This window comes from Rhineura floridana, chromosome 6 (assembly GCF_030035675.1).
Source record: "Rhineura floridana isolate rRhiFlo1 chromosome 6, rRhiFlo1.hap2, whole genome shotgun sequence".
NCBI classification, from domain to species: Eukaryota; Metazoa; Chordata; class Lepidosauria; order Squamata; family Rhineuridae; genus Rhineura; species Rhineura floridana.
In genome coordinates this window covers 139,357,472-139,375,769 of record NC_084485.1, presented here as the reverse complement: position 1 = coordinate 139,375,769, position 18,298 = coordinate 139,357,472, and the positions used below count along the sequence as shown (strand labels likewise).

The 18,298-nt window shown below is 40.5% G+C and overlaps 1 protein-coding gene across 1 annotated transcript in view; it reads right to left on the bottom strand.

Moving 5' to 3' along the window:
• The window catches only part of ASPM (assembly factor for spindle microtubules), a 30,366-nt gene extending 12,319 nt beyond the window's left edge, over positions 1-18,047 (bottom strand). Inside the window, exons 1-13 of the mRNA XM_061633967.1 lie at positions 17,515-18,047; positions 14,463-14,606; positions 12,538-13,846; positions 11,346-11,441; positions 8,429-8,575; positions 5,252-5,494; positions 4,983-5,050; positions 3,869-4,010; positions 3,654-3,784; positions 3,042-3,217; positions 2,806-2,951; positions 2,633-2,718; positions 756-971 (exon numbers count right to left, since the gene is read on the bottom strand). Of these exons, the coding sequence (XP_061489951.1) occupies positions 756-971; positions 2,633-2,718; positions 2,806-2,951; positions 3,042-3,217; positions 3,654-3,784; positions 3,869-4,010; positions 4,983-5,050; positions 5,252-5,494; positions 8,429-8,575; positions 11,346-11,441; positions 12,538-13,846; positions 14,463-14,606; positions 17,515-17,853 (3,243 nt within the window). The 5' untranslated portion in view covers positions 17,854-18,047. The remainder of the gene's footprint in view (positions 1-755; positions 972-2,632; positions 2,719-2,805; positions 2,952-3,041; positions 3,218-3,653; positions 3,785-3,868; positions 4,011-4,982; positions 5,051-5,251; positions 5,495-8,428; positions 8,576-11,345; positions 11,442-12,537; positions 13,847-14,462; positions 14,607-17,514) is intronic.
• Positions 18,048-18,298: the final 251 nt, after the last annotated feature.

Below are 18,298 nucleotides of genomic sequence, written 5' to 3'. Positions count from 1 at the left end.
GTGGCCATTTAAAATATAATAATCAATAAAGGCATAAAGTAAAATTCAACTCAAAATTAGTTACCAGTCCATCTGTTAAATATTACAAACAACATAGCCATGTTGCCCCATGCATAACATGTGCATACACAACCAATGCAGAAGGCCTGGCAGAAGAGGAAGCACTGTAGGGGGTGCTGAAAACAGACAAAGTAGGCACCTGCTGAAGCCTGGGAGGGAGAAGTTTCCATAATGTTGCTAGGCCAATACACAATTGCCACATCTTTCCTTAATTAACAATGAAGTTCTATACCTCTCTGCTCAGAATATGCTACACCGAGTTCCATGGGACTCCTAAGTTAGTATGTATAAAACTGCAGCTTAGAACAATTTAAAGAAAAAACTGCCCACAGCAGTCCAGTAAGTAGCCACTAAGTCAACAGGCACCCTCTCCTGCACAAGGATGAAATCCTAGCATCAAGATGGGCAGACAGGACTGTGACAAACACAGTCTAAAGCAAGACCATGACCCCATCATACTATTTTCAGTGACTGAGTTTTCATTTCCAATAACAATATACCATAATCAATATATACTCAACACACCAACAAACAAACACTTCCTTAAATTGCAGCCCCATTGATTAAAATTGGCTTCCACCAACGAGTGAATCAAAGCGTTGGCCTACCAAATAAGACTTTCATCCCTAGCTTGTTTGTCAGAAACAACAAAATAGAGCTGCATCATTGCAGAAGGAGATCATGGGGAAAGTTACCTTGACATTGTAAAACCCACAGACAGCACTGACCCAATCCATCAGCAACTTTACATTTTCACTGCAGCTTTCAGATGAATAAAAGCTGCTGCTATCTTTTCTCACTTTGCTAGGAACAGAAGATTCCAAAGCAGCTGTTTTCACTTTTGTGACATGCATGTTCTTCAAGAAACCAATTTCTTCTTTCAGTTGATGCCTATCAAGAGAAACATCCACCTAAACAAGAAAAAACTGAGGTGGTTATTTTTAAAAATCACTAAAGACGAAACTTTCTAATATTTAGAAATGCTTAAATCACAATACCTCTCATAAGAACATAAGAAGAGCCTGCTGGATCAGGCCAGTGGCCCATCTAGTCCAGCATCTTGTTCACACAGTGGCCAATCAGATAGATGCCTGTGGGAAGTCCACAAGGACCACAGTGCAAGAGCACTCTCCCCTCCTGCGGTTTCCAGCAACTGGTATTCAGAAGTATACTGCCTGACTATGAAGGCAGAGCATAGCTGTCATGGCTAGTAGCCACTAATAGACTGATCCTCCATGAATTTGTTTAATGAATTTGTCTCAAAGCTAGACAAACAAGTGACCAGTAACTAGTATGTCAGAATAACATTTAAAAGACAACAGGGAAATAATGGGGCACAGCACTTACTCTGGACTTTAGTTTTCTTGTGGGGCTGTGAAAGAGGCTTCATAGCTCAGGCCAATGCTAACAGTACAATTCTAAACATGTTTATTTAAAAGTTAATTCTCATTACACTCCAAAGAGTGTACTCCATCAGACTCCAAAGAAGCTATGTGAGGTTTTCCAGAAAACTTATAAAGCCCTAAGAATTTCCTGCCCCACATCACTGCTCCCAGGTAAATATAGGGATTGCAGCTTCAGGATGAAACTTTGGTGAGCAAGGCAGTGTCAGACCTAAAAAATACAAACTAATTTTGGTTTAGAATTGCAAGAAGGCTAAATAATAAATTCTGAAAGAAAATGTGAACTATTTATTCACTTGTATAACCATTAATGGGGCGGGGGAGGGTGTCCAACAAGAACTCTGAACTTGATAGCACATTTTTAATGTGATGAAACTCATCTTTATTCAATGCTCACAAGACCAAATTGCCACAATTAATTGCTGTTATCATAATCTGCTGATATTTTTAAGTCCTCAGACCATATCTTTTTTGAGGCACCAGTTCTGTACTTTTTATGTTACATTTCACATCCCTTCCAGTTCTATCAGCATAGCTGTTGCCTCTAAGTTTTTTAACAAGAGCTCCCTCTACGAATCAAGGATGAAGCATGACCACATGTTAAGCCCCTCCCCCCATGTTCCACTCAACATGCAGTTATTGGAGTCCCCTCCATGAGTTGGGTATAAGCATGGAATGGCTTTTGAGAACAGCCCTACAGTAGTATTGGCTTCTACGTACAGATCATTGTTATCATCCCAATTGTTCTGAAAATACAATATTACAAGTCCTAGATCAGGGGTTCCCAAACTGTGGTCTGTGGACTACTAGTGGCCCATGAGCTTCTTTCAGGGAGTATGCAATGTGTCTGCATTAAATATTTACATTTTTTCACTGTGTTTTTATTGCTTCTTTTTTCTTGTATTTGAATTCTATGGAATTAAAATTATAATACAATATAAGAAATAAAAGAAGCAATAAAAATACAATTAAAAATCACAGGCACTAACACAGCACATTATAAATGCTAAAACGAGCAAAAAAACTCATTAAGTGGTCCACCAAGACACTGAGCAATTTTCAAGTGGTCTGTGGGGAAAAAAGCTTGGAAACTACTGGCCTAGATGCATACCACACATCCTCAACATATGCTTCAAAGATTACATGCCAAAAAGTTTATAATGCAATACCTGAAAAGCAAATACTATTTTCCATAGCAATGCAAGTGTTTTCTCTCTATGCCGGTCCACAATATCCTTAGCATCAATTGTTTTACCTATAAATCAATCAAACTGGTTACTGATTTGTAGTATCCATACATGTTTTATAAGGGTTCATACTGGTACTACTTCCCAACACTTACCATGTTCACCTTCTAACTGTATCCCATGATCTTTTAGTTCCTGAAAGGCAATTTTAACATTATGCATCTTTTGAAGTCTGCTTATTGCTGGAACTCTTAATTTTTTTGAAAGACTCCAGTTTGATGACAGAAGTTCCAATGCTCTCCTGAAAATATAAAGATTCCATGTTAAAAGTAACCCATTTCTTCAAGAAAAATCCTATAACATCAGTAAAAAAATCCATTGAACAACTTACACAAGACGAATGCCACATTGCAGATCTGTGGCTAGATTTGTTACAGCAAAGTCAAATTCATCAAGTGGAGTCTGCACATGATTAACTGGAAAGCCCAAGAAGCCAAGATGGCGAGATAGATCACCTTCTCCACTTAGAAAGTCTCGGGAAAATGCCAGCAGTATCTCTTTACTAGACTAGAGAAAAAGCAACAAATCATTAAATGCGTGCAGGGTTACCGGTCCTGTGCACACTTAGTGGGGCTTATGAGTAAAAATATGCATAAGACTATGCTGCAAGGCAAGCAAGACTTCCTTACCTGCCAGGTTTTTTAAATCTGATCATGGACATTAGTCACAAACATTAATAAGACTACCTGTTACCAATTATTTCCCATTATAAAGCTTCATAACCAATATAAACAGTTTGACAAATGTCTACTCTCCAGCTAACAACCACACAAATCAAGCTGCATTTGATACTGAGCACTTAAAGCTCTTCTCCCACAAACAGAAGAAAAAGACTACTCCAGGAAATAAATGTAAGTCTTAAAAGTGCTGTCTTGTGGCTTCCAAATGTACTCATATCTACTAACTATGCTCAAAACAAAAATAACGACTTAAATTAGAATACCTTGAATTCTGCATTTTTGCAGAAGAGGCAAGGGTCATGATAAATAATTCTAGACAGTTTGGCACGATCAAGGAAGCAAACCAGGAGCAGAAGTTTTTTCAGCGTAAACTTGGACAATGCTTCTTCATGACCTAAATGAACAATATCAGGTTTTATACAGAGATTCATCTTACAACTATAATTCAGATTCTAAAACAGCCAAGAAAAATAATTACCATCTCGATAAAGGTTAGGCACAGTTGGATGCCTATATTCAGCTGCAATATCTGGATTCCACAGCAAGCGATTAAGTATAAACATTGCCAAGCCCATAACATCGCTGTTACTCTCCAAGGCAATCAGCTCCCCATAGACTACCTTTTGTTAAAGAGAGAACAAAATACTTTTTTAAAAAATAAGCTCCTCACAGCAACAGAATTCATATCTTCAGAGTTAAGGGCACACTTATAATAAAACCCAATAACAATACAATATTAATATTTTCCTCGGCAGACCGTTCCCAGTTACAGCACCCATCATTTAATGATAGCAATAATTCAAATCCAAATGCCTTTGCAAAAATAATATGGGACAGATGAGTGCTTCAAAACTTCAACTCCTATAAGGCTTCTTGCTATCAAATTGGAAGGTGCTTTTGCTGTCCATACCCATATGTAGTTTCAGAAAGCACTCTTAAAAATGGCTATAGATCTAGAACAATTTTGATGACACCTACAGCAATCTTCAGTTAAGTACATTCATTATTCAACATCCAGTCAGCAAAATTAATGAGGATGCTATTTTGTGTTAGACCAACACTGAACCTCATGGGACAGAACTTAATCTAGACTTAACTTATGAAAGAAGTCTTGTTTCAGATAATATTTGGTCTCCTAATGCAGGATTCCAAGACACAGTGTCATGCACATTAAGTCATTAATTTGTCTTAAATTGTGTTATTACATGATTATCTTTACTTGATATTTTAAAACAACTGATAAGATGGTGTAGGGGAAGGGGAAAAAAGGAATGACAGAGAAGACGATAGAAAAAAGACTCAGATACAAGCAACAAGAGTTTCTTCATTAACTGCAGGAACTTCTGTTTTCAGCCACAAATCTGGATAAATCTCTAGAGTCATGAAACCAAGATAATCACCAAGTCATTAAGGCCTATTTTATTTGTCTATTGCCACTATCGCCAAGCTTTATATTCTTAAGTCTGGCTAATACTGATCCAAGAATTCTCTGGTCCTGGATCATTAATTCCAGTACCAGTCTTAATAATGCTCTACAAAAGAGTGTATTGCTTGTCAAACCCTTTATAAATGTTAGGAAAGTACAAACTTACTTCTAGACCTATGCGTAGCCATAGTGGATCATAGCATAAAAGCCAGTTGAGGATTTTCTGTCGCTCACCTGAAATGAACACAGGAGCAAGAGATGATAAAATGACAATATTTCTGGAAAGGACATTACATAAGGAGACACATTACCATTTTGAACTTGTGGATTTCTGGTAACAGAACGGAAGGGCACAGAGATATCTGTCCACTTACCACCACAGTTCAATTTTTCTACATACATGTCACAACATTTTGAGCACAGCTACTTTCTTACCAATATCCTTCCACAGATGTCTGTCCCTCCGAATTAGCAAGTGCTTTGCTTCAATTTCAACCTCCAGCCTTTTTATTGCTTTAACCATCTCATCTGAAGTAAACAAATGGCAAGCTGAGCGACGAAGTTTGTTCAATTTGCACCGAGCTGTATATGCTCTTAAAGACATTTCTTCTTTTGTTGGTGCTCTAGGAACGCTTGATTTATGAGACTCTGTTCCCAAGATAAGGGACCCTGCATTGACTGGAGAAAACAATTGAACATATTTAAATCTTATAGTATTTCCTCCTAGAAAGTGTGGTTTTAATTCACTGGTTTGAGTCATCTAGAGGAACTTGCTTTGCTTTGCTTTTTGAAATGCACCTGTAGAAATAGTGTTTTGATTAGATGAGAAAGCTGTATGAAAGGATTGTTCTGCAACATGATAGGAACTGGTTCTCTCCATAATAGTGAGCATATTGCACAAATCACAGTAATCTGGCTTTGGGGGCAACTAACTGGCACCCTCATTTCACCAGGTGATCAGACTTAATCAGAACTCTCAGTCAAAGACCTTCAGAAGATTACCAGTTTTCTCTCTTCACAGATAGATCTTTGGAAAACATGACGAAGGCTGCCCTCAACACTTTCAGGGCCTCCTTCAAAAGAACCAATAAAGTCCTCAGATGTGATTATTGGTTTTAACACCAAAGTACAATGTAAATGACCTGTGGGATATACTTACCAACATATGCTTAATGCGTATGGGTTTGTTAAAGTTGCTATACAACTGATGCAGTATATGTCATCCAAACCTGCAAAGGTTTCAAACTTCTGGCTGTGTTTAAATTCCAAAACATATTTTGCATATGATGTAGACATAAGTGGGGAAGAAGCATAAAACCAAAGCCAGATAGAGGCTTGAGAAACACATTTAGTGTTCTAAATAAGTAGTTCCCAAACGTATTTTTCCCATGGACTACTTGAAAATTGCTGATGATCTTGGCAGACAATTTAATGGTTTTTCTGCCTGTTGTAGCTACTGTAATGTGCTGACCTAGGTGCTGTGTGATTTTTAATAGTAATTTTATTACTGCTTTCATTTCTTATATTTATTTTAGTGTTTTAAATTTGCATTCCAAAGAATTTAAATTGCAATACAATAACATACAATGTAAGAACTAAAAGAAGCAATAAAATACACTCAAAAATCAAAGTGAATATTTAATGTGGACATGCCGTGGACCACCTGAATGAAGCTCACAGACCACAGTTTGGGAACCTCTGTTGTAGATGGAACAACTGGTAACTTATTCAATGGTATTCCACTGCCCAGGGGATTAGCTAAGAAAAACCTGAGTCTGGTTGGCATTTTGAAGACAAATCTCAAACTTCCTTGCCCACAAATACAGAAGAAGTATTAAAGAGTATTTTTGGTGTTAAAGAAGATTTGACACTTGTAATTTATGCACTAAAGGAAGAATATTTGTTCTCTTTTCTTCAAAGCATAACAATGCAACAATCTCAAACCAGAATTGGAAACCAGAGATCATTCTTCCCTATAATAAAACTAAAGGTGGCGTGAACACCTGTGACCTGATGGTCTCCCCATATACTTCCAAGCACAGGATTAAATGATGATCAAGGGTTCCCCTCCCCCCAAGTATGGCAGTCACTGCCTTCTGAAAGCTATTTTGCCTGAAAGCTGAACGACACATAATGATGAGAACATCCCAAAAGATGTCTCTTCATAGTAAATCTAGATCTTGAGCTCATTAGTTTGAGTCTAGACAAATAGGCAGCTCACCCATGATGTCAAGAGCAGCAATTTCAGAACTCGTAGGGCCTGCTGCTACTGACACCCTAAAAAGAAAAGTTGTCATCTCTGCAGTTGACATAATGACAGAAAATCACAGCAACAATGAGTGTTAAGCAATTGTGAAATGTAGAAATATTGCATAGGCTGCTCAGGTAGCATGTGCTATGGTTGCAAGTTATTAGGGATTTGTTACTGTTACTTGCAATTATGCCACTACTATACATGTGCAACTGTTATAATTATGTGTATGTTAATGGCACAAAATATCTAACATTTAAAAATGTGTGGGATCAGTTAGACTCTCATACCATTGGTGTAGGTTTTGCACTTTACAGTGTGGGGCATTGTTAACCCCAAGTACTAATTTTTTCCAATTAATTCTTGATTTGTTTTTCAGAGTCAAGCATTCAGAAGATGTACAGAAAAAAATAAAAATAGAACAATAAGGAAAATCTCAATGCATGCAGATGTTTTGTTTTACTTGAAAATGGTGTCATGCTTAATTTCCACCAGATGTTTTATTTGTATGGCTTTCTTGGGATACATTAGATTCCAATACAAGACTGTTACACTAACATTTTCTGTCGATGGAGTATTAATGAACATCTTGTACATTCATCAGCTGGAATGCTGGAATCTTGTTCATGCTCTGGTAACTTCTAGACTGGACTACTGCAATGCGCTCTACGTTGGGCTGCCCTTGAAGACTGTTCGGAAACTACAACTAGTCCAGAATGCAGCGGCCAGATTGCTGACGCGGACCAGAAGGTCCGCTCATATAATACCTGTTCTGGCCCGTCTGCACTGGCTTCCTATTTGTTTCCGGGCTAGATTCAAAGTGCTGGTTTTGACCTATAAAGCCCTACATGGCATGGGACCGCAATACCTGGTGGACCGCCTCTCCCAATATGAACCTACCCGGACACTACGCTCAACATCTAAGGCCCTCCTCCGAGTGCCATCCCATCGAGAAGCTCGGAGGGTGGTGACTAGAACCAGGGCCTTTTCCGTGGTGGCCCCCGAACTGTGGAACAGTCTCCTCGATGAGGTGCGCCTGGCGCCGACGCTACTATCTTTTCGGCGCCAGGTGAAAACCTTTTTATACTCCCAGGCATTTTAAAGTGTGTTTTAATAGCATTTTCATCATTATTTGTATTTTGGATGTTGTTTGGTTCTTTTATTGTTTGTTTGTTTTGTTTTCTTGATTTATTGTATTTATACATTGCTTGTTTTTTTATCTTTTTGTACACCGCCCAGAGAGCCTTCGGGCTTAGGGCGGTATATAAATTAAATTAAATAAATAAATAAAATAAATAGAGCAATTCTTATACATAACTGTATCTTTTCTGAAATGGTAAGATTCTGCAAATTGATTTTACCTTGTGAAGTGTCCGTTTTCACAGTAAAGTCATCAGGAGTAAGTACAAAATTCAACCACCAAGTAAAACCTCGTTGCTGTTTCTCTTTCCATCGCTCATCATAAAACATGTTCTTGGCCACAAAAGGCATTGGATGTCTAGGAATACCTTTGAAAAGAATTAAAAGTTACATTAATTCTCAATTACGGACAGCAAGTTGGATCCAGAGATGCACCCATGGAAGAGGGTGAGTGGCAGGTGACTCTCACACATTTTCTTCTCCCAAAGTCACAGAATCATAGAATGTTAGAGTTAGAAGGGGCCTATAAGGCCACTGAGCCCAATTCCCTGCTCAATGCAGGAATCCACCTTAAAGCATCTTCCAATCAGGGACCCTGGTGAATGGGATAGAAAGTAATCCACAATGGGCTGCGAACAGCAAAGAAATGAATTATTAATTTTTTTAAAAAAGTATTCACTCCCTGGACACTGTCTGCTCTCCACTGCCACTGCAGATGACACTTCCCCCTTGCTCCAAACAAGAGAGGAGGACTTTGCTGAAGTGCCAGAGCGCCTTTCAGGCATCTGCCTATATCACACACGGCAGATGCCAAAGGAGGCTGAGAGAAGTGCTACCAGGAAGAAGAGGGGATTACTATCCCAACTCTCGTCTCCTTCTCGTCTCTCGTCTTTTCAGTGGTGGCCCCTGAACTGTGGAACAGTCTCCCCGATGAGGTGTGCCTGGCGCCGACGCTACTATCTTTTCGGCGCCAGGTGAAAACCATTTTATACTCCCAGGCATTTTAAAGTGTATTTTAACAGTATTTCACTATTATCTTGTATTTTGGACGTTGTTTGGTTCTTTTATTGTTTGTTTGTTTTTGGTTCTTGATTTATTGTATTTATTGTACTTATACACTGTGCTTGTTTTATCTTTTATGTACACCGCCCAGAGAGCCTTTGGGCTTAGGGCGGTATATAAATTACATAAAATAAAATAAATAAATAAATAAATGCTTGCAGGAGGGGCAGGTGTGTTTGTGTGCGTGCATGCGCTGATCTGTCTTCTGCTCCACTCTCATTCCCCAAGTGCATGCTAACCAAGTTATCAGTTCTGCTGATCATCCCAAGGCCTAAAAGCACTAACTCCCCCTACTCAGTCTATCCACCCTTTTGTCTTCACAATCTAGCATCCCCACCACTACCATATTGCTGCTTCTTGATGACGATGATGATTTTAAAAAAGCTCAACAGGTTGGCTGAGGCTGGGATCCACATATTACATCTGAAATTTATTTATTTATTATTGCATTTATATCCCATCTTTCCTCCAAGTTACTCAAGGTCATGCACATGGTCCCTCCCTTCTATTTTATCCTTACACCAACCCTGTGAGATAGGTCAGGTTGAGAGACAGAGTCTGGTCCAAAGTCACCCAGTGGGCTTCATGGCTGGGTGGGGATTTGAACCTGGATCTTAGCCCAACACTGTAACCCACTGGTGTTGGGAAACAGGGCTATACATTTTCAGGCTGTTGGGGGGGAGGGGGATCCCAATTTTATTTATTTATTTATTTATTGCACTTGTATACCACCCCATAGCCAAAGCTCTCTGGGCGGTTTACAGCAATCAAAAACATTAAAACAAATATACAATTTAAAACATATTTTTTTAAAAAAATACAATTTAAAAGTTTAAAACAATATAAAACACATGCTAAAATGCCTGGGAGAAGAGGAAAGTCTTGACCTGGCACCCAGAAGATAAAAGTGTTGGCACCAGGCACACCTCGTCATAAACATCATTCCATAATTTGGGGGCCACCACTGAGAAGGCCCTCTCCCTTGTTGCCATCCTACGAGCTTCCCTCAGAGTAGGCACCCAGAGGAGAGCTTTTGCTCTTGAACGTAGTGTACGGGTGGGTTCGTATCGGGAGAAGCGTTCCATCAGGTGGTCCCAAGCTGTGTAAGGCTTTATAGGTCAAAACCAGCACCTTGAATCAAGCTCGGAAACATACAGGCAGCCAGTGCAAGCAGGCCAGAATCAGTTTTATATGTTCAAACCGTCTGGTCCCTGTTACCAATCTGGCTGCTGCATTTTGCACAAGCTGCAGTTTCCGAACAGTCTTCAAAGGCAGCCCCACATAGAGTGCATTGTAGTAATCTAATCTAGAGGTTACCAGAGCATGGACAACTGAAGCCAGGTTATCCCTGTCCAGATAGGGACGTAGTTGACCCACCAACCGAAGTTGGTAGAAGGCACTCCGTGCCACCGAGGCTACCTGAGCCTCAAGTGACAGAGATGATTCTAGGAGAACCCCCAAGCTATGAACCTGCTCCTTCAGGGGGAGTGCAACTCCATCCAGGACAGGTTGGACATCCACCATCTGGTCAGAAGAACCACCCACTAGCAGCATCTCAGTCTTGTCTGGATTGAGCCTCAGTTTATTAGCCCTCATCCAGTCCATTGTCGCAGCCAGGCACTGGTTCAGCCAGGCACTGATTGGACCTTTGCATTAAGAAAAGAAAGCAACACCCCCATGTCTGCAGGGAGCTTTTTATGGAAAGTGATATTTGGAGATGTAATTTTGCCACGCACCATTTTTTCAATTAACAGAGACTGAAATTACAATTAGCTTGGGGGGGGGTCACAAATTTTTTTGAGCTTACAAAGGGGGTCCCATACTCAGAAAGGTTGGGAACCACTGGGATACATTGTGACAACAGGGCTTAGGTGCCTTTATGAGTGCAGCTCGCCAGCTATGAAAACACATATTAATTTGCAGACTTTTACAGTTTGAATGTGGCTATTCTATAAAGTAACATTGTATCTATCTTTTAACTCAAGTAAAAATCTAGTAAAAGTGTAGGTAGCCTAGCTGGTACAAAGAAGCTTTTCTTTCCACGGAGAATACAGAGAATCAAGAATTTACTTTCACCTGTTTTTAAAGGTTTCACAAAGGTCAGCTGAGATTGTGCAACAGGAACAATGTTTCTAGTTTTTCTGCTAGTCTTCCATTTTTGAGATAAGGAACCTGAAAATGTGAACAAAACTAAACAGTAACAAACAGTACAGAATGCACTACAAGGACAACAAAATATTTTAAAAAATTAAGCAAGTAAGCCATAATTCTGTTACAGTCCTCCACAAATGGTTCACTATTCCATGAATGTTCCCAAAACTCTCAGGCAGTCCCATACTTGTCTGCCTTCACCATCAGAAAGCAATGGAGGGTGCATCATTCCCTCTCTCCATAGCTGTATCCTCTCAAGGCTGACACAGAAGATGTAAGCCCAGCTGGAATTTTATTTCCACAAATTGTTCCTATATGCCAGGAATGAAGAACCAAAGACCCTCCAACTCCCATCAGGTCCTCCAACTCCCAAAAGGCCAGAGGTTCCCCACCCTTGATATATACAAACATCCCTCTTTGGGGACTAATAAATGTTGTTTCCCTTCGTAGGCAAACATTATTTGTGATCTCCACCAACTCCAACTCCTCCAGCACGTGCAGGAATTCAGAAGATGGATTCCATCTTTTGCTTTGCACCAAATTTGGAACTTTTATGGCTCCCTTTCACAGAATAGTATCTTGTGCCTGACACAACGGAAGATCCCTTCTCCCAAGTTCTCTGCAACTTATGGAGATATATTTGTGTCAGCATTCAGGATAAAGGCAGTCACCACAAACAACCAGGTTTTGTGACAACATATCCAATTCTCATTTTACTCTAGCCCTAGCTCTTCAATAAAATTAGTTTTTGGAAACAGTGTATCAATGTCACTTCATAGCAAGAATTTTTATTGAAGGGTGGCAGTTTTTAAATAAATCATTGATCCCAGTTTAAATGCAGAAGCTTCTGTTCTTGTCAAATTGAAAGAGATATTGCTTTTACAGAGATGCCGAATGAAAGCAATACATTTTAGGCCACTAGATAAATGTGATTTGTTTGACAAATTCTCTCTCTCTCTCTCTCTCTCTCTGTATACACACACACACACACACACACACACACACACTCATTGCACTGCATCAAATGCTATATATTGTAATTACTAGTCACCAATCCATGGCAAATATTTTCTTTAACATATCTAAAGGAAAAGGTAATGAAAAATAAATAAATTACCAGGTCTCTTTTTCTGATTTTGCTTCTCTCTGTTCACAGATTTGGGAAACAATGTTTTCAAAGCACTCTGATTTTCATTTTCCATAAAGGATGTCAGGATTTTTTTTCTTTCAAAGTTCTCCGCATATTCTCCACTTCCACTATTAGTATCTTCCAAGTATTCCCTGCTTTTTCTTTTACGATTATGCAAAGTTGATCCTAAACCAGGTGAAGCTGTTTTAACTTTATATTTAGCTTCACCTGAGAAAGGTTCTATAACTGGAAGTTCTGGCAACATCTCCAGTTTTTCTGTTTCAGGTACAATATCCGCACATTGCTGGATTGCATTAGAAAGACATTTTCTAGATTTTGGTTTTAGTGTGTCAATTCCTTTTCCCTCAGGACGATCAGGCTTGCTTTTAGTAACAGTGTTGGAAAGCACAGGCCTTTTTTTACCCTGTTCTTTCTGGAAGCAGCGAGTCTGATCTTGGTCAGTTTTTCTGCATCCACTGACATTTTGTTCAAACTTCTCATACTGAAATGCTCCACATTTTTTATTGTGCATGTCATTAAGGGACTTACTTGAAACCTGGGGTTCCACAGAAAAAGTTAAAACTTGCATCTTTTTCTTCTGTTTTGAAAAAATAGTCCTCGACATGCAAGATTCCACACTCGAGGAAAGGGACACAGATTCATGTACTTGTGACACTGGGTGAATAACTATTTGATTCTCTTTTAAAAACTGATCAGGTGAAAGAACTGGCGCTGTTGCAGCCATAGCAGGTTCTTCACAAAGTTCATAGCTATTGTTTACAAAGGAATCGGGGCTTAAAATTCTTCTGTGATTCAAAGGAAAGTGCAGTCTTTTCAGCTCTTCTGGAGTGCAAATAGAATTTGTATTAAAACTTTGTGCTTCCACTGAGCTACTGTTATGTGCTCTTTCTAGTTCTGCTTCCACAAATGGCATAACATGACAGGTCTCTTTTATATCCTGTTGCAATTCATCACAAGCTGCTGTACCAAGAGCAGTATATGTAACTGATCTCCTCATCGAAAGCGGGGTGTAAGTGACATGCTGGTTTTCTTGCAGGATGGGATTAGTGGGAGAGTGAAAGAGCTTATTTTCTAACAGGATTACGGTATCCCCACTAGGTGAAATGGTAGCTCCTGTCACTTCCAAGTTCTCACAGGACTGAAGAGGACTTCTACCCTTTCCAGTTTTTCCAGACATCTGAAAAGTTTTATTTACATTTTTAATGATGGGAAGTCTTTTCTTACATCCTGATTGCTGTGCAGGAGTTCTCTTTTTAATTGTATCCCAAAGACTCTTCTGAAAATGACACCAACACAGATAAACAGTTATTAATGTACATATATTAAGAGTCCTGAGCAGCTGTGGTGCCTCCTCTTTCTTATTGTAATAATATAGCTTGCAGCGTGCAGCTACTTAATGCAGAAGAAACACTCTTGCTGCTAATTATTTCAGCAAGTATCAGTATTAATGTAACTTTGCCAAGTAAAAGGAAAAAAAATATCATAGAAAGGCAATTCTCTGCCATAAAAATGTATTCAGAATTGATACAGGTAATATCATTGCATATTTCTTCACACTGGCCATTCTAATGGTGTAGAATTCAGAGAATTTGGCAAGGCCAGGGATGGTTAAAACCAAGAGAGATATCCCAAGAGTTTGGCAGGAGGCAATGAATAAGGGATATGGAGACTTCCAAAAAGCCTTATAGATCTATTACCAATCAAAACCCTGACTACACCACATCAGAGTTGAGTTTCTGCATCTTCAACAGACATAAGCTGCATATGACATCCTACCAATGGTTTACAGAAATTCAATCTGCCACAGGAATTGTATAACTGGATGTACACTTTAGAAGCCAAAGCAGAAGACTGAACAGTGCCTTACTTTATGACTTTTTTAAGGTGCATACCTTTTTCTTTGTAGATTGCTCAGCAACACCCAGCAAAACTGCTTGATGTTTAACAACATCATTTACAATAAAAGTTATGAGCTCGCGAACTTTGCCACCTTCTAGTGGTGTCCATGTTATTGAAATTAATGTTCTTTCTCCAGACTGCAAAAGAAAAGCATCAAACATAAGACAGATAGTATATTTGCTTCAATTGATATCTGCAGGAGAGTATACCCATTTACAACTTCAAAGAACTATCTGTTTGCATTTCTGTGTATGCTACAAATGATGTCTAAATATTTTTTAGCCAGACTGCATCCTCATGCAAGAATATATGAGCAGGGTAGGAGTGTGATAAGCAGTTTGCCGCACTGCAATGTTGCACTTGCAGAGATACAATGTTAACCAGTGCAGAAAAAGAGTGACATTGGAAAGAGGCAGATATGCAATATTAGCCAGTAATGTATTCACTATACCAGGTTCAGGACCCCACCTTGAACAGGAACAAAACCAGAGCAAGGCTGTGCTCTAAAAACAGAAGTTACACCAAAACACAACTCTTTAGTTAATGCAGACATGCACAAGAAAAATTGTGTGTACACACACACACCTTTGTATCTCCAAGCCTTCCTCAACAAAACACCCATCTATATGGAGTGCAAACATTAGGAACCAAAAGATTAATCCATCCCCCAAATCCAACTAGGCAGACTTTTTTCCTTCCACCCTAGTAAGTGATTTGCATCACTTAAGATGCCATCTGTTTATTCTATAGAAGCCTTTGATAAACACTCCTATCTGTCGGACACATTCATGATGACTTAGGTTACACTACATATATGTTGGAGAACCTTTTTGGCTGCATGGGCCAAATCCTTATCAGGATTTGCCTCACAGGGCATATTTGACAGTTGGGCATGGCCACCCACCCGTTAATCACATATCATTATGACATCACATGACTGACAAATGGGCGGGAGCATCCACCTGTCAAAATCCCTTGTGCTTTGCTTTTATGTCTCTGATATAGGGAAAAGAGGGAGCCTTTTCCAAGTCTCCCTGTGCCGAGATTGGGGAATTACTAGGAAGTAAGACCTAGTGCCTGAGTGGGATCACTGACTTCACAGCAAACAAATTAGGACTGCATTGTAAGTCAACGTTGCTAAAAGCTGCTGACAGACCTATCTTTCAAGAATATCCCAGCACTCTCTTTTTATTAAATATATATATATAGGGTATTGTGAGTTACCTTGAGTAAAGTTTTGTCTGTAGAAAGAATAAAGTATTGTTACACACATGCATACATCAGATCTGCAGAGATAAACTCCATTAGAATGAGGTCACTGAACGCTTACTAGCATTTTGTAATATTTGCAAGGACAGCCACAGCCCCTACATCAGTTAACACACTGATATGCTTCCAAAACTCAGCTCTGTGTGTTTTTAACAGTGCTGTGGAGTCGGTATGCCAGACCTTCGACTCCGACTCCATTTTTCTACTGTCCGACTCCGACTCCTTCATAAATGGCAAATGTATATTAACTAGTAATAACAAATTTACTGTAGTAAAATGGTAGCACAAGGCATTTCATCACCACCACGTGAATCCAGAGCTTGGAAAAGTTACTTTTTTGAACTACAACTCCCACGAGCCCAATCCCTGGGGCTGATGGGAGTTGTAGTTTAAAAAACTTTTCCAAGTTCTGGATTCACGTGGTGGTGATGAAATACCTTGTGCTACCATTTTACTACAGTAAATTTGTTATTACTAGTTAATATACAATTGACATTTATGAAGGAGTCGGAGTTGGAATTGGAACATTTCTACCGACTCCGACTCCACCCAAAATTGCTCCCGACTCCGACTCCACAGCCCTGGTTTTTAATGTGCCTCAAAACCGCAATCTGTGTTTTACATATAGAAATGCCCTGTCATCTTGGTTGAGGCACATAAAGAACATGAATGAGTCATCTGCTATCTTACCTAGCCTTCTTGGACCATCTTAGTTGCCAGGGCAGCACACCATTAACACTCTTTGGTCAAGACCAGGTATTGCCACACTGATAGCCCATGGAAATCAAATAGGGAATGTATAGTTATATAACCCTTTTCTGCTCCCCAAACATTAATTATTAGATATGAAGAAGTTATAGGCCTATGCCTCAAGTACAGTAACGCTTGCAGAAATAACGAATTGTATTCAACTAAAGTCAGAAGAGACCCAATGAAATTAATGAATCTAAGTGAGTCATGTATTTTAACTTTAATGGACTTACTCTGGGTAGGACTCCCATTGAATACCACCCATGATCATCATCAAACCATTTTCCTACAAACAGAACTGTACTCAAGACCAGGGCTGTGGAGTCCCTACGCCAAACCTTCGACTCCGACTCCTCTATTTTTCCACTGTCCGACTCCAACTCTGACTCCTCTATTTTTCTACTGTCCGAATCCGACTCCACCCAAAATTGCTTCTTGTCAGTCAAAATTTATTTGGAAGTCAGAGTCGGTACATTTCTACCAACTCCGACTCCACCCAAAATTGCTCCCAACTCCGACTCCACAGCCCTGCTCAAGACAACTCACTATAGTTTAGTTTAAAAAAAACAATCTTCTTGCAGAAGCAGTGGCGATTAGGCACTAATTTAGAATTAGTATATAGCTTCTACGTGGAAACTGAGTGGGGTGTAAATTATGGCCAAAAAACCCCCCATCTCTTAAATAACTGTTATGGAACCTGGAGCCCTCTACGTGTTGCTGGGCTCCAGCGCCCATCAGCCCCAGCCAGTACACCCATTGAGATTATTGGAGTTGAAGTCCAGCAACACATGGATGGCTCCAGGCTCCCGACCCCTGGCTTATTCCTTCTCCTACTTAGCATGGGCAGAACAGCTAAAATATCAGCGATCAGTAAATGTAAGAACGGTCAACTCTAGACTCAGCCCACAGTGAACGCGTGCCCCGTCCCCTCCTGTTCCTTCTTCCTCTTTAATCAAACCCTCTTTTTAATCTTAGTGGCGACGATACCGCCTCATTCCGCCGCCCCTTCTCCCACTGAAGCCGCACCTTAAGGAGACAGAGGTGCTGCTCTACGGTGAAGCCTTTCGAGGCCGGTGGAGGGCGGCAAATGGCCACACGGACAGGCTCGGCGTTCGGGTTCTCCAGAGCCAGGCGACGAAGGCGCGACGTACCGACGCGGACGGTGCCGAAGCTGAGGAACGGCGGCCGGGAGAAGTGGCTCAGGGTCAGCACTGGGAGGCTCTCGCCGTCTTCCTCGCCCTCCTCCTCGTAGCCTCCATCCTCCTTGCCTTTCTTGAAAGCCCAGCGTCGCCGCTGCCGCCACCGGCCGCCTGGACTGACCTCCCGAAGCCCAGCTGCTTCCACATACTCTCTCCCCACAGCCATTGCTGCGTAGCCAAGGTCCTCCTCGTCGGTTTCTCTCTCACTCGCATGCAACACGGTCAGCGTTGAAGCAAATTGCCGCGGCTCTCCGTCATCATGATTATAATCAAAAATCCTCTACAGAAATGAGACTCACCCACCCCTTCCCCTCAACCGCCGGTCCAGTATTCAAACCCAGCACTCCCACCAATCGGGGTGAGAGCCCTTGCAAACGCACAGCCAATCGTCGCGCGGAACTCTTTTCGCCAATCGTCACGCGACGGCAGGAAAGATCCAGCCAATTGTTTGAGCCGCTCCTTTCTTCAGGTCTCCGCCCTCTTTTACTAGAGCCTGGACTCGGAGGCTTTGTTGTAGTACCCGTCAGCGGTAAGCGAGCGTTTTTGAAAACTGAGACGTCTGCGGAAAATGAATTCTATGAATCCCAAGGAGGTTAATAACGGTACAGAGG